The following is a 16,652-nucleotide window of genomic DNA, read 5'->3' as shown; positions in this document are numbered from 1 at the left end:
GTGAGAGAGGGGGTGGAGTCTGTTTGCTCCCTTTATCTGAGGGAGAGAGAGAGAGAGGTTGAGGGGGTGGATAGATGAATGGATGAGGGAAGGAGAAAAATATTTACAGAGCAGCACATACAATAAGTACACTGCCAAGCGAGGAAGTAAACAAAACGCTGTTGTCAGAGAGACAGGAGGAGAGAAAGAGATCAGAGGGAGAGAAAGGAGGAAAGTGGGAGAGACTTCTTTTTTTTTATTATTTGAGAGAAACAAAGGCACAAAGAGAGAGTCAACAAGAGAGAGTGACAGAGAAAGACGGAGGTGGAAAAATGAATAAACAAGTTTGTCTGGTCTCTAAAACTAATGTCTAGACATGTCTGACGGCGTTCGTTCCAGCTCTCCTCTAATGCCTCGCACAAATTTCTTCAAGGCCGCCTGGCAGACTGAGCCTCAAACTGTGGCATCCCTCACACGTCTGAACACTGTGCTAACTTGCATTTTTCAAGCTGTGGCATGTGAAAGTGTACCCAATTTTTTTCCTCCTCTATTTTTTCTTGTTTTTTGCTCACTTCTACTTTTTTTTAATGGAAAATGAATATAATTTCAACACATTTCTGGATCCACTCCATCCCTCATATGACAACACCACCCACCCCCCTCCCCTCCCCTTTTTCTCTCAGACACACTCCTCGCCTCACAGGGCTGCTCATCCAGACAGTATCTAGACACGCACAAACACACACACACACACACACACACACACACACACACACACACAGAGCTGAACAGCCCTCTGGTCCGTGCATGCCACTCGCTGGTCAGTCTGCAGCACTGCAGCTTGTTGATGGGCTTTCATGCCCCAGTTCACTGGAATGAATAAGACTCCAGTAGACTCTTGCAGGGAGATGTTGCCTATTGGCTTGACACAGTTAGATGGCCCCATTCCCAGCCAGCCGGGGGCCCTTTACCCTCGGCTCTCTGATGTACAGAAGGTAAAGTGGAGGGGGAAATGGATGATGCTCCTCAACTCATTAAGCAGGTATTTAAAACTTCTCAAATCCATCATTTTGTTTTTGTTCTGAAAGAACTTGTTCCCTGTAACACCATGATTGAAATGTGTGTTTTTTGGAGCTGAAACAATTAAATGACAATTCAATTCATAGTCACTCATCAGAAAATTAACTGCATTATTTTATAATGATAAAAAAAAAAACTGATTCCAGCCTCTCATATGAGAATATTTCCTGGTCCTTAGTCTGAATAACTTTGGATGTGGACTGCGAGAGATTTTAAGATGTCATCATCATCTCTGGGAACTTGTAATGGCATTTTTTGCTGTTTGCTGACTTATTGACCAAATCGTAAGTCATTTAATTGAAAAAATAATCAGCAAATTAAGTGATAATGAAAACAATCATTAGTTGCTGCACTCTTTTTTTTAGCTTATGTTCTAAAAAAAATCACCATAATCGCATGTCACCCTCTGGACTTGCTCATAGTATTTGATTTCACTTGAATGTGAGAACAACTACAGCAAAGGTGTGTAATTTTAGATTAATGTTTTCTTTAGAAATGCAATGTGTAAAGTAAAGTTTCAAATGGGATCCCTTTGAGGTAAATATTCTCTTGCATCTCTACATGTGTTCTGGTTTAGCTTTTGAAGCTGTGTGACTCAAGAGGAAATCTGACCTCATAACTCAACACGACTATGAATATATCATTTAAATGCAACTGTTCAGCAGCAGCAGCAGCAGCAGCCACAGGAAAAAAAAAACTGAGCTCTGGTTTTTAAGTCATGGTTTTATTTCAGTGTTTCAGAGAGTTGCTTAGCTCTACAGTGTGTGACTGAGCAGCTAACCGAGGCTTTGCTGCGGTGCAGACGAGGAAATGGAGTTGCCACAGTGATACCAGACAAACCTCTCACACTTTCACCTCAGCACAAAGACTGCAGTTACGTTAAACATTCATCAAAACAAAGTGGCTTTGACTTATGGCGTTACAGAAAGAAAAGAAAAAAACTCTTTATGCTCATAATTCAACGCACACATTTCACATTCACACATTTCGAGATGGACAACTCTATTTCCTTTTTAGTTTCTCAAAGCAAGTGTCACTCATGTTATTACAGCAGGAGAAGAGAGGACTTTATAATAAAACAACAGTAAAGGTCAACTTTTATCTGAATCCCACACACACTGAACCTTCGTCACTTCTCATTTCTGTTTTCTCGCAAAAACAGATAACAAAAGAGCAAAATATACATATTAAAGATGTGCATACTGTGGAGAACTGCAAAGCAACATCGTGGCATTCACTGGCAGTAACAGTATTTCCAGAGGGCAAGGAAAATCAGTGGAAGTAAGAGGATTGTGAAAAACAAACATACTAACACAACTAAAACCACACATGTCCTAACACATACAAGTGTATTTACATGTAGCAGGGATCCACACATGAAACACACAAAACAGTCATTAGGAAGTAGTCAGACTGCCAAAGTGCAAACGAAACACTGCGAAGCTCCAGAGTGCTTCCTCATGAAGAAGATGCAGCTGTACAAACATTGATGCCGCATATATAAGTATGGGTACTGTGCTGTGATAGCTGATCATGATGCAGTAAATGGAGATTCTACGATATAGACACGATTTCAGACAATTGGACACAAATACATATGATAAGACATTTTCTTTGTGCGTAAACCACTGAAATAAATACAATCAATTTAGAGTTGTTATTCCGTATCACTGCCTCACATGGCTAATGCCTTGTTTGGATTGATATATTTATAATTTAATTATCAGGAGACTTGAATGTGTTTCAAAACGTCCCTCAAACGACGGTTTAACACTGATGAGCGCTTTTGATTTGACGTAACACTGTTATAGAGATTGTGAGATATTTTATTTCGTGAGCTGTGATGCAGTAGCTTGTAGTTACGTATTGATGACAGAAGAGTTTCAAGTAAAGTGATGGATAAATGCCTTTTCTCTGCTCTAACAGTTAGAAGCCATATACAATAACACAAATAGCCACCTGAGTTTTTGTATCCGACTGTTGTGATGCACCACGTAAATGTCTGCACTACAGCAATCTTTTTTTCTGTCATCCTGGTTGTACCCTGCAGTGAAATCATTAAACTGAATTAAAAAGACTTGGCAGTACTAACCTACACCTCATAAAAAACAATACGTGTGAAGCAGACACCACCGATTTACAGAACTGTCCTTGAGTTACTTCTTTATCAGCGTAACCGCTCCAGACTTCAAACAGCATACATTAACACAAACATCCTCCGCTCTCAGACGACGGCATCATACATATTTTGCTTAGACGTGCTTAAATATACTTATTTAAATCTATAGTCAGTGCTTTTTGTGCACCCAAGAGAGGAGAGGGACTGCTGCGGCACCTCCATGTTTATTCTGTCTATTCAAGAAAACATGGATCCCTTCCCCTGGCAGCGAGGCACACCAGGCAGGCAGACAGGACAGCAAGTCAAGTCTTTTTTGGGTCAAACTACTGCGCTCCAAAACCGGCTTTTCAGGCTTGACCTCAATACATAAACCCCCCTTAAATCCTGCAACCTTTTAACACGGGGGGTAGCTGAAGACCTGGGACTTAGCACTGAACATATGTTTATCCTCTTATATGGATCGATATGCACGGAGCTGGCGCCGGGAATGTCAACACATATTAAGTAATGATAATTCTGTTAAGTTTGGCCCATGTTTAAAGCAGGATTACAGGGATTTCTGTCAATTATTTTAGCATTTGTAAGTGGGGAATCGTTAAAAACACAATTTAATTGAAAAAAGGCACATTAAAAACATACAATAAAAAACTAAAATCTCATTTCTGCATTAATACACTGAGTTGGCTTTTTCTAAACACATCCTCGCTGCTCTTGTGTGAGTTATGAAATATAACTCCTTACAGTATCTATGTGCTTGGAAGCTGTTTGTCTGCATTATACCCTAAGGCTTCATTTCTTTTTTCTAAAGATGCTCATGGTTTCCCTGAGGGAAGATCCACCATGGGAACCTTTTCTGTGGGAGACATTGGTGCAGGTTCTTTGCCGTCTGGCAGGCCGACAACCACCGACTCAGGTGGGGAGAGGGTGGGTTTCCCTGTACTGGCAGCGAATCCCTGAGCAATGTCGTCAAAGGTTCTTCCTTTGGTTTCAGGCACTCGCAGGAAGGTGAAGATGAAGAAGAAAATGAGGAGGACTGTGAAAATGATAAAGACGTACGGGCCACAGATTTCCTGAGAGAAGAGGAGAGATGTGTTTGTTGTGGGATAAACTGCAATGTAAGTTCAAACCACTCGTTCATGAAGAGCATTTGGGTGTAGTACATGTATTCATACCTCCAGTTTAGGGAAACCAAGCCCCACCAGGAAATTGGCGGTCCAGTTGGAGAAACCGGACACGGCCATGGCAGCAGGTCGGGGCCCCTGGGAGAAGAGCTCAGCCACGATGAACCAAGGAATGGGACCTGGACCCATCTCAAAACTGGCAACAAAGCCTAACACAGCCACAATGGCCAGGTAGCTTAAAGACGGTGTGGTCTGCTGCTCGGAGAGAGAAACAGAGAGAAAAGAGTATTGTAATGAGGGAACATTAGAGAGACATTTTATTTCCGCAGGCAAAAAGCTCAAAGAACATGAACTTACCACTAAAGAGAGCGAGATTGTCATAACGAGGGCACAAATGGCCATTCCAGCCAGTCCAATAGGTGCAGCGTCCTTCGCCCCGCCTTTTCAACTAGGAAGAGCTGGTTCGGGGGAAAAAAAAAGGGATTGATAAATAATCCAGAAAATATAAAACACACTACATTGTGAGAAAACAAATCCGGTAGTCAAACACTTACAGAGACAACAGTAAACACAGTGTTGACGACTCCAGCTCCGATAGTAGCGTAGATGGGTTGAGTTACACCGGCGGTGTCAAATAGGCCTGTGGAGTAGTAAAAGACCTGAGAGGGGAGAAAGAGGAAGAGTTACTATTTGGGGCTGCTATTGATCTCATATTAACGTAAGTTCAGTCTTTAAATAACATCACATTGATCTGTATTAATTGATTTTTTTTGGCAACTTTGGGCAGAGCACCAAGCTCTAATCACACACTGACATATTACCACCTTTTAAAGTTGATAAGGCAAAACTGCTAGTTTACACTTATAGCAAACATGAAGCAAATTAGCAAACATGAAGCATATTAACATACATTTGGAGTTTTTCATCTGGCAACCTGACGAATCTAAGTCTAATATTCACTCTCTTTTAGCTTCGTTTTGGTCTCCACCAACTTCTGAGGGAAATATCTTCTTCCTTAGCTGCTAAATGCTCCTCTATGTACACCAGCAAGTTGCTAACTTTGTCTGCTGTTTGGCACTGGGCAGGTGGTGTACAGTGAGATTCTTAGATAGGGAGCTAAAACAATAAATGTTGTGTGCTGTAAAGGCAAAACAATGAGCTAATAGAAGCTAAAATGCTGTGTGGAGGTGAGCTGAACAGCAGAGTCAGGTGATAGTTCTTTGTGTAAAAATACATAATGTAAAAAATATTGATTAGTAAAGCTTTAACTCTTTTGAACAGTGACAAAGTTGGAACGAGCTGCATTGTGTAGAATTGTACTAGCTAGTGGGTGATGTAGGTCGTGAGTGTTAATGTGTCTGTCAGTGGTCAGTCGATGTCAATCGATGTTGTAGCCTTTAGCTGCGGGCTGCAGCAGTTTCACTGTGATTGTCGGGTCAGACGCTTGAACTGTCAACACGTTCAGTCAGCCTGGTTACATGACCTTATTAACAAAATACCTATTCCCATTGACCCTCAGAGGATTACATTATTCCACTCAATCTAACATTGCCTGGAGCCAAGAGGCTTCTCCTGTCATCTGCTTGTCTGAAACAGTCGTATCAATTCAATGAATGCTCCTTTAAAGATTCAAGTTTGAGTTTAAAGACTGCCTGCCCACTTCATGTAGACTGACATCTGATGATTACAACATTATACCTCTATAACTATGATGTCTACTCACAGCGTTGATGCCAGACAGCTGCTGAGAGAGCTGGAGGACGATAGCGATAATGATTGGTTGGCGATATTTTGGGGAGCGGAAGAGTTCGGGGATGGTCACTTTCTTTTCCATGGCCATCTTCATCCCTTCTTCCTTCATCTCTTGAATATCGTCGCTCACATCTTCACTGCCCCGCAGGCGCACCAGTGCTACAAGGAGAAGACGGGATGGATGAACAGAGAGGAAGTCAGTACATTATTATGCAAATATAATGTCAAAGAAAAGAGAGGCTGCAAAGGTCTAGGAACATCACATAACATGATAAAATTTTAATAAATCACAAAGCCACCTCATCTTCATGACATGCTTCAATCCACGGATCATTAAAAATCCATGAGTCATTCTAGATTCAGTCTTATTAAAACCTGACGCTGCCATCTTGTTGGCAGCGTCTCAACTGTTTCCAGACTGACCTTTTCTTGCCTCCTCCTCCTGGTTGAGGACAATGAGCAGGTAGCGGGGGCTTTCAGGGCAGAAGGGCAACATGATGCTCTGCAACACGGCGGGCAGGGCGGTCAGAGCCAGCAGCAGAGGCCACAAAGTGTCTGAGCCCAGCAGAAACTCGAGACCAAAGATCTAAAATACAGAGACAACAGGGAATTAAGTATTTGTAATGGATGTATTTAAATCTGTTTAAGTGAAATGGAGCAGTCTCAGAAAAATACCCTCATGAGGGCAGGGTACCTGAAAATGCTATATGTTCTATAATCACCATATCACACCCCCCGTACCTGTGCCACCAGGATACCAATCACTACACCCAGCTGGTGCAGAGTGCCGAAAGCTCCTCGGAGAGCGGTGGGAGCGATCTCGCCCACGTACATGGGAGTCAGTCCCGTGCACAGACCGCAGAACACACCAATGACCAAGCGGCCGACAATGACCATCTCAAAAGATCGACTCAGGGTCGACAAGCCCATCAGACCACCGCCAATAAGAGCGAGGATATTATTTATCAACATGGACTTGCGCCTGGTGATGACAATGAAGAAGGAAGGACATAGTTAGTGAGAGTAAAGAGAAAAACTAAAAAAAAAAAGCAACTGTACAAAGTCTGAAAAAGAGGCTGCAACTTTTTTTTTTCTTACAAAATTTGCAGTTTATTTTCTCAATTCATTGACTAACTGTGATTTCCCAGGGTTCAAACTGATCAGTCCAAACACAAAGATAGTGCATTTATGAATTTATGAAAAGAAAAGTATCAAATCTTCACATTTGAGAGGCTGATACCAGCAAATGTTTGCCATTTGTGCTTGCTAAGTGAAGGCATTTCTTGATCTATCATCAATTACACTATCTAGTATCTTGTATTAAAGCATTTTCTGCACCTCTGTGTTTAGTCCTTTTGTGCTCACCTGCCAAATTTGTTGACCATGGCTCCAACAGAGAAGGATCCGATCATGCCTCCCACACTGAAGATGGCCACAGAAAAACTCCACACCATGGTGTTTGTTCCTTTGCTGAAAGGCTCCCCGTACCGCTCCATAGACACATTCTGGAAAAACCTGCGCAGTTTCTGTCACACCACAGAAAAGAATGGCAAAGTTAGAGGCGGCTGCTTCTAAGAGAGCTTTTGTCTTATGTAGGAGACTGTGCTTAATGTATATTAGGGAGGATTTGACATATCCACATGGGGGCAGTAAAGCTTTTAGCATTGGTTTATTGCACTGCCAAACCTCATGTCTGGCACCTTAACTTAATTTAGTTCAGAGCAGACCTACTTATAAAACCAAACCAGATACTTGATACAAAAAACAGAGTCTTTAACTGTGTGTCACTGTAGAAGATTACTACAATCTTAATACCAGAAAATGAGAGAAGATGTGGTATTGTATCGCTGTCTGAAAACATGGAGACACTAAATGTCCAGTATTCATCCAGCTGGTGTGGCTAGCATACTGCAAACACTCACACATCCAGAGCAACACACACACCTGCTCTGGCGCATTGATGACCCCAGTGTTGTAGCCAAACTGTAGCGAGCCGATGACTGCTGTTGAAACGCAGTAGAGAAGGTAGACTGTCAGCTTCTTCTTCGGCTGTTGATGGAGAAACAGACAGAGAAATGTGACGGATTAAAACAATGAGTGGGTGCATCTCATGTACAATCATCCCCTCAGTCTTCATGGTGGACAAGGCCTGTCCCTGGCTCTACAAAGCTCTCGTTGTTTATAGTGACACTGGTAATTACAACAATGAGCCTTTCTACATCTGCTCTCCTTCCTTGTTTTCAGCCCGCTGCATTAGAAACTGCAGGCTCGCTGCACTGCTGTGAGAGACAGGTATTACAACACTGGGCTCCAGGACTCGCAGCTCTGAGGTACTTCTCAGCTAAGTAGCTAAATACACCCCGAGAGAATAAGACTGAATCCTATTGTAAGTGTTTTTTCCCCGCTGGTTTCAGAATTAAAGTGGATTTAGCTCCTAATAACAAGCTAATACACCTGACATTAATCCCTTGCATGGCAGGGGAGTGAAACTTACAATATGTTAAAGTATCAAAGCAAGCAGAACTGAAGGTAGTCATTAGTTTGAATAAAGTCGCCAGTTCCCAGTCTATTATGTAGAGACATGTCAAAGATGAACATCCCCAAACAAAGTTTCACTTTGACTTAAGAACTAACCCAATCTCTTATGTATTTACTATGATGCTTAAACTTTCTAAAAAGTTTTGTAAAAGTTATTAATCATATCCAGAGTTAAAGTCCAAAAAGGCTCAATAATGAAAGAAAATCCATAAATCCAACCTGCTGCTGTTTCAGCACTAACTCGACATTGCAACATCACTGAAACATTCATGATGTCCACCAGCAAATGAATACACTGTTTTGTACAATTTGTAATCACAGTCAAGTCAAAAAATAACCTCATGTAGCAACAAACATGTTCAAAGCCCGGCACAGCGAGTTTTGTCCCACGCATTTACCGTACATGATATCACTATCTGCACAGATAAAATACCAAATTCCTCCAAATGTCATGAAACAGTGTGTTCATTTGGAAAAAATGCCTTAATATGAAAATCAAAAGGGAAGTTAAAAGAGTCTCCCTCTTCTGATCTACTGAGTTTCAACTGAGAACTCCAGGTTCCTTATTGACAACAAAAGCATTAGAAATGTATTTTAAGCACATGATATTCACGGCTGATAGTATCAGGTGCCTGTTGAGTTACCATAAACCACCACTCGACACAGTGAAACAGCACAAGAGGAAGTGAAGAATTACTTGAAATGATGACAGTGGAATGATGTCAGAAAATATTTCACCACAGTCAGATAGTGGTATAGTTGTAATCAAGCTACACCGTGTTTCTAAGAGTGATATGATGGTCCAACAAAAGCCGAACGTACTGGCGTTACGTCTGTGACGGACAGAGAGTATCTTGAATGTCTTGAAAATAGGAAATGCTGCATATGTGATAAAGTGACAGGGGGAAGGAAATACAACTCGCTGGTAAAAGAAATGCATGATAAAGTTGAGGAGGGAAAAAATAATAAGTGATCTAATGGTTGATAATAATAATCAAATAATGTTACATCTGTTATTTTACAATCAATACATTGAAGTCGAACAAGATGACCTCAGATAACCTAAAAAGAAAATAAAGGGTGCAGCACAGTCTTATCTTTCTAGAGGATTTTTAGATGAGGAACAACTGCATGCAAGTGTGTGGTTGTGTGTGTACATGTGTGTGTGTGTGTGTGTGTGTGTGTGAAACAGATATGTCAGATAGATCTGCAAGGGCACGTTGCTGTTGAGTAAGATTTAGACAAGATGACTCCACCTTTTAATCACCCTCTTGTTACAACAGTGTCTCTAACTGGGGAGCGTCCCACTGAGTGAGAAGCGTCGTGTATGTTATGGCCATGATGCAGCTGACGGTGTATCAACATGTTGTGAGGCATGTGGCTGCGCTGGCATGTATTCATTTGACCAACCTCTGCAGCTGTAGATACAACATATACCTGTTCACATTCGTCATTCCGCACACTGTCAAAAAAACTTATGATCGATAAGCAACCGCGATTAATTATTGATTACCTGCCAAGAAATGTAAACAGTAATGCGAATACTCACTGAGCTGAGATTAGTGCTCAGAAAATATGAACTTGTTGAACTTTTGCACTTCCAACTGTCCGCGCATGAAGATCATGTGATATGACTGAAAGCTCCAGAACAAGTACTAAATTGACCTTGTGGCGACATTTCTTAACTGCTGTTTTCAAGGTCAAGAATGAATTTTACTCTCTTCATTTGGTCATTTCTTGTGCTTACGTTTAGTTATTTTTTTTAACCCCTAACATTAAATTTTTATTTTTTTTTAGAAAACTTAAGAAATTACTCCAAACCACGTGACACTGTATTTCAACAGCGTTAAGATTTCAGCATTTCATCATCTCTCGCAATAGTCAGAAGAATGATGCTGGACTAACGCCTGCCTCTTTTCTTCAACACTCAACTTCCACATTCATATCATCTTGATCCCTATTTCTCATTCCCACATTTAATACATAGTTACTTCTCTTATTTTTAACTATATTGCATTTACCTTTTGTTGTGTCTCTTCATGAACCGTAGCTTTGCAGCCATCCTGTTACACAATTTTCTCTTCAGCTCAGCACATCTGATTAATATTCACCGGGCAAATGCGTATCACGGTGCACTCATTTTGTGCATTTTGCAGGGCATGCCAGTATTAGAGTAGTATGATGGGCAGCTACACCAACACAGTGGATGTGAAAATCTTAAGTAACCGCCATTAAAATGAAGTAACTGCATGCAACATGTTTCAAAACAGAAACCACAGGAAAGGTTAGCAAAGGCACAGCGAGTTCAGAGACAGCAGAAAATTCATGTTGATTTTAATTTTTTTTTTTCAGTTGACAAACACTTGGTGTTTACAAATTTATCACCAGTTTTCACCAGTACCAAGTTGTCAACCCTCCCCTTTTTCCAGATCTCTCTTCATCATTGCTATTCACTCAACCCACCTCTCTACGCAAGCATACAAATAAAAGCAAGAAACTAACTTGCACACTCAAGTTCAAACTTGCCATCCACCAGCCCAGTCTCCCTGTCTTTCCCTATTAGTCACATCCTGAAGTACACATCTCACATCCCCAGTTCCTGCTCTTGCCAGAGAGGAAAAATACAGAATTACCAGCCTATATAAGACAGTCTAAGTCACTGGGAGGTGCTGGGACAAAACAGGCTCAGTAAAACAAACATTGGGCAACAGCCAGGCTGACACTCTTCCTCAGGGAAGCACTGGGAATTTTAACAGACGATAAAATATGTGTTTACGTTGTATGTGAAAAATGATTGTAAGTTTAGAAAAAATGACAGCGTTGCAGAAGCAGATACCCAGCACAGCAGTAAACCAGGAAACTATTATATTCACCTTCTCATCCTCCATCCGCTCCATCTTTGCTGCTTGTTAGAAGATAATCCGAGGAAAACCACAGGAACGCTTCAGATCACACACTGAGGCTTCTTGCACTGAGCTGCTTTTTACTCCTTATGAACACACCCCTCTGGGACAAGCAGTATAAATACCTGAAAAGAAACAAACACAGGAAGCAGATATGATAACTCTGTAGCAAACATTCATTATACTTCTTCTTAAATAAACATTTAAAGAGACAAAAACATCTTCAGCATTACAATATTAAAATAGATCCCGAGGCTTCGGACTGAAACTACTACTATTCCCTACATCTTCTACCAGTAAAGACTGTGGACTACAGACCTACAGAACTCAGTGCACAACCCGGCCCAGACAGATGAAGCACTTTGCTGCACTCTCTGAATTCAACAGGAGTCAGTGAGTAAACCCCTCCCTCTGCTTCCCTCTTCACCCTCCTCCTCTGCTCTCTCTAATTATGAAATGTGAAGAGGAAAGTGATGTAACTCGAGCTCTTCAAATGTAATTATTGTCGCTTTGCTTATTCTGAACAATACAGAGATAAAACAGCATCTCAGTGGCCTGCAGAGACTTTAACAATCCACATGGTGCGATGGAGCTGCAGGTGATGCTGCGCTACTCGACTGGAATTTAAAAAGAAATTAAGTTGAAAATATTTCATAACACGCTCAGAGTTAGTTTTAATATAATAAAATGATAAACTGAAATCTAAAATTAACTACTGACGAGATTTTTTCCTAGTGACAAACCGCATGAATGAGTCGGAGTGATGAATAAAAATAAATGTTTGTTTACCGGTATGTGGTGCCAGCCCTGATATATCCAGTAAACCCGTCTTGTTCGGACCTGCTTGATATGACAGATGATCAGTCCTTCTTTCTGTCTGTGCTTTTATAGAAAGTGGTAAAGTTTTCAGGCACGTTTTATTCATCCTCTCTTACTCATAAATTCACGAGCGGTCCGCCGTGCGCAAAACACGTAGGCTTGAATTTCCAGTGTATCCGCTGTGTCGTAATGCCGGTGGCAGCGGCGCAGACGCGTTTACGAAGAAATTGGGGACGTGCTCGGGCGAGCGTACGGAGCAGAGATGGAGAACAAACGGCAGCCGGTGAAAGGAGGCTCTGTGCCGCTGCTGGCCCCGTCGGCTGCCCACCGGGGGCGCGAGAACAAAAGGCAATGAGCGCGGAGCTCAGATACAAAGCCCGGTCATGCAAAAATCATAAGACCGGCTCAGTGGGTGGCAAACAAATGGGGAGCCCTCATAATTCTTCATCAGCTATGTCTAATCTTTCACAGCCCACCTAAATCTCAGTCTGGAATTTGACAAGTTTTCCAGAAAAATGCGAGGTTGTAAATCCAGTAAGTGAGCAGGGTAGGTTCCTATTTTTACTGTTCTGGTAATGGTCTGGAAGTGTATTAAACAAAGATTCTCACAAATATGTCCAGCTTCAAGAAACAACTGAAAGATATGAAAGATTATCAGCACAGAGCCTTACAGGAAGGATTTTAAGAAATACTAAGGCAACTGGTGAATACAGCAACAACCAGACAACAAAAACAAGTCTGTAAATAAGTCTGTATGTTTGAACTTTTCCGATTTTATTCATTAAATTACGTATTCAATTATATATATTATATATATATATTGAAATCCTATGCAGCCCATTAGGCCTACTGAATCCAGGATTTAGTTCCCAGGTTGTTAAAACCAACAAATACCCAGGACATGACCTCTGTGTCCTACAGCAGCCTGGTCAGTATTATACAAGGACAGCTTCTAATTATGCAAAAATAGATAATGGAGTAATTAGGAGTTTTGGTCCTCACCAATAAAAATCACTGTCTTAACTTGGCCTCAAATACCAGGCCGCTCTGTTTCAGCTGGTTTCGGATGGTCTGGGCCCAGCCTTCTGAGCTCTTTTCATCTGACATTTGATCGTATAAATTGTACATAACAGTCCAATTCGAGCAATGTTAGACACACTGTAAACACAGCTAATATCTGCTTTCGGTCTGAACCAAATGAATGGAAATAAGATATTTGGTGTTGCTATCAAAACTAAATATATGTCAATTATTTATATTCTTATTTTAATGCTCTCCTTCGTTACAGTTTTTAGTTTTAAAACAGCATCTAACTTCATGAAAGGCAGATTATTTCTAACAGTACACACAAGTCATGCCTTTTTGAACTGGTGAGAACTCATCTCTGTGGTCATCCTTTATATGACTTATGGAGCGGTCATTACACACTGTATCAGAATTTAGAGATGACTCCCTCATCCATGACAGGAGAGGAGTCACTCTGAAAACAGGAAGCAGTAAACATGTGTTTCCAGCAGATGTTCAAACCGCATAGAAAACTAAACCCAAACCATGACAACCCTGACACATGACTTTGAATATCAAACAATGACAACAGGTTATATATCTATATACTTTACTGATATACTTTTGAACACCTCAAAACATACAAACCTACTTTTGGAAAGGTCCACTCACATTACAAGTCATGCAGTGATGAACGTTAGAGCCTCTGTGTCTGTTTTTCTAAATTAAGATAAACCACACAGATAAACTACACATTTCCTGAGGCCTGCAAAGCAGAGGTAATTCATCAATAATGCATTTGATTCAATTCAACAGTGAGATGATTTTTTTTTTTTTTTTACAAAAAGAAAGTTACCGGACATCTGTGGTGGCAGTGCCTTAAAAGCCATGTCCGGTTCATGTGGTTTCTATGTGTAATTCACTTAGTTGGAATTACAGTTATCAGTCAGTCTTGAAATCAGCAACCATCACACAATGCCCTGAAAATAAACGGAAGTAACAGAGAGTGAAAGAGAGAGGACGTGCAGAATTTCAGGTTCAATTTTTGCAGTGCCCTAAGTGCTTGTACTTGACTTTTTTTTTTTAATTTAGAAACTACACCTCTCTGTCCCAGCATCCCCTGAGCCGTTGCCGTGGAAACTGATCCTGCAGCATCTCCTCCAGTGACCCGGCCTGAGTGAGCAAATGAAATTATAACACATCTGCAAAGAGCAAACAGATAACAGAGAGAGAGAGAGAGAGAGAGAGAGAGAGAGAGAGAGAGAGAGAGAGAGAGAGAGAGGGAGAGAGAGAGAGAGAGAGGGCGAGAGAGGATTACCAACCACATCCTGCAGGCTGGGCCCGAAACGTCTGTGTAGTGAACTGTTGGCAATGTTTTCATGAAAGTGAAAATGTCACATTTCTGTCTGTGCTGCTACCCTGTAAAACACCATACAGTTATTTAGTGGAATCAATTGATTGTTTCTCATTAACTTGATATAGATATACAACTTTTGTTAAATTCAACTTAATTCAAGTCAAAATTTGTAGTTTTGGTTCAGACCACTAAAGAACTTCTAAACAGGAAATGATGCACAAATGAATGAAGACATGATGGCACCCTGGAGTGTGTCTATATGTGAAGATAAATCATGGCTGTTAGGCTCCAACAGAAGCAGCCACTGCACAAACTGAGAAAAGAAGAACTGAGAAGAACAAATTATACATTTTGACTGAACCTAAAATGTTAAGGCAGGCCTTTCACTCACGTTTTAAAACTGAAACAAGTCAGATTTTACAATGTAGCTGGAAGCACCCTGTAAGATTTCAAAAAAAAGTAAGATAAAGTCAACGAGTAGAGCCTGTTCCTTCCTTTGCTTGCTTTCTGTGACCATAGTATTGCACCACACCAAAGCAGCCAATTTATGTCTCGCTTTAACAATGCTTGGATTTGGAACAACAAAAAGCATTGATAAACACAAGTAATGAACTTCTATAACCAAAGATTTCCCATATAGCTCAAAGGTTAAGGGACATTACATATATCTAGATTACTTCAGCACTTAATTGAACCTATTCCAAAAGGCCTTTCATACATTGAGAAAATTATTTAAACAGTCATGTTTAAAATGGCTGCTTTGTTGCATCAAAAAGAAATATTCTAAATATTGTTTGCATAAGTTCATACGTTTGAAAATGAAAGACATGAACCTAATCTGTTGGTGCAGGTTCACCAGGATTACAACCTAATTTATTCGGTTAATCTGCTGCTACAGAGGGATGGAGAAGTATGTGGACACTTTTTACTGATCTAAATTTTGCTCCACAGTGCCACCTTGTGTTTTTTTTTACATTGACTCTTGTTGACTTCCAACACTGACCAAATATGTCATCATACAATGCTGTCCACAGTTCCCTGAAAGTCACAACTCCATGGAAATAGTTTCTTGTAATGTCCCACTCACTTTTAGTGACTTTTTCAGAAATTCACAAGCACAGCTATGAGGGCGGTATCAGTAAAAACAAAAATCCCAAGGGGAGAAGTTTATTTGGTCTACAAGTGAGCACGGAGGAGGGACACCCACCCATTCAGGCAAGTCAGAACATATTGTAGCATAGCTGAGGTGAACGGGTGCAAGTAGAAGTTGTGGTGAGCTGATGATAATCAAAGGAAGATTACAGCTGTGCTCTGGGAACAGAAGTGCTAGAACTGAACTGTAACACAATGCTATTCATTTAATTAAAACTTTGCCTTTTATATGTTGGCCTGTCTCAGCAGGCAGTCAGCTGGTTTAAAAACTACTTTACTGACAGATCGCAGTGTGTGAAGGTAAACGTGCTCTGCCTCAGAGCATTAAATTCATCCAAATATTTCCCATCTCCAGAGTTACATCAACATTAACAAACAACAGCCTCAAGGCCTTTGAGTTTAAAATGTACAAGTTAGGAAGTTGTTTGGCCAGTGACATGCTAGTCTCTGTCTATGGGCGCCACAGTGTGGTTAAAATTGGGAATGACAACAAAATAAGCATTTGATTTCAAAACACTGCCACTCTGTGGGAAAAATCATTTCTGGTGAAAGTACGATTTGGAGTATGTTGGTGAAGGCAACATGAGCATTCAAAAAAATCAAGACAGATAAAGGCTATATTGGGTAATCCGGGAGGACTACAGTCCAATCTAGAGTAAGACTGGAGATAATGGCAATATCTCCAGTCCAAAATAAACCTGATGACTAAAGCAGTATCTGTACATTATGAAAAATTGGGTTACTATTGAGAATGTTATTAAGGTAATACATCACTGTGATTTTTCAGGATTTCCATTGGACCTCCATATACCCAGTGACATAATACC

At 40.8% G+C, this 16,652-nt stretch overlaps 1 protein-coding gene across 1 annotated transcript; it reads right to left on the bottom strand.

The window, feature by feature from the left end:
* Positions 1-1,764: 1,764 nt before the first annotated feature.
* slc2a3b (solute carrier family 2 member 3b) lies at positions 1,765-11,843 on the bottom strand. The gene is given in 12 exon segments (XM_087179306.1): positions 1,765-4,248; positions 4,351-4,554; positions 4,657-4,718; positions 4,721-4,757; positions 4,854-4,958; positions 6,023-6,210; positions 6,475-6,637; positions 6,793-7,033; positions 7,417-7,577; positions 7,996-8,100; positions 11,463-11,617; positions 11,726-11,843. Coding segments are annotated over 11 exon segments (1,548 nt in total). The 5' UTR covers positions 11,487-11,617; positions 11,726-11,843; the 3' UTR covers positions 1,765-3,990.
* Between the last annotated feature and the right edge of the window lie 4,809 nt (positions 11,844-16,652).

This window comes from Seriola lalandi, unplaced genomic scaffold (assembly GCF_002814215.2).
Source record: "Seriola lalandi dorsalis isolate HSWRI2012SDOR001 ecotype SW California unplaced genomic scaffold, Sedor1 jcf7180002054825, whole genome shotgun sequence".
Taxonomy (NCBI): domain Eukaryota; kingdom Metazoa; phylum Chordata; class Actinopteri; order Carangiformes; family Carangidae; genus Seriola; species Seriola lalandi.
Note: the sequence above shows the minus strand (reverse complement) of the source record. Positions and strands in the feature narration are given on the sequence as shown.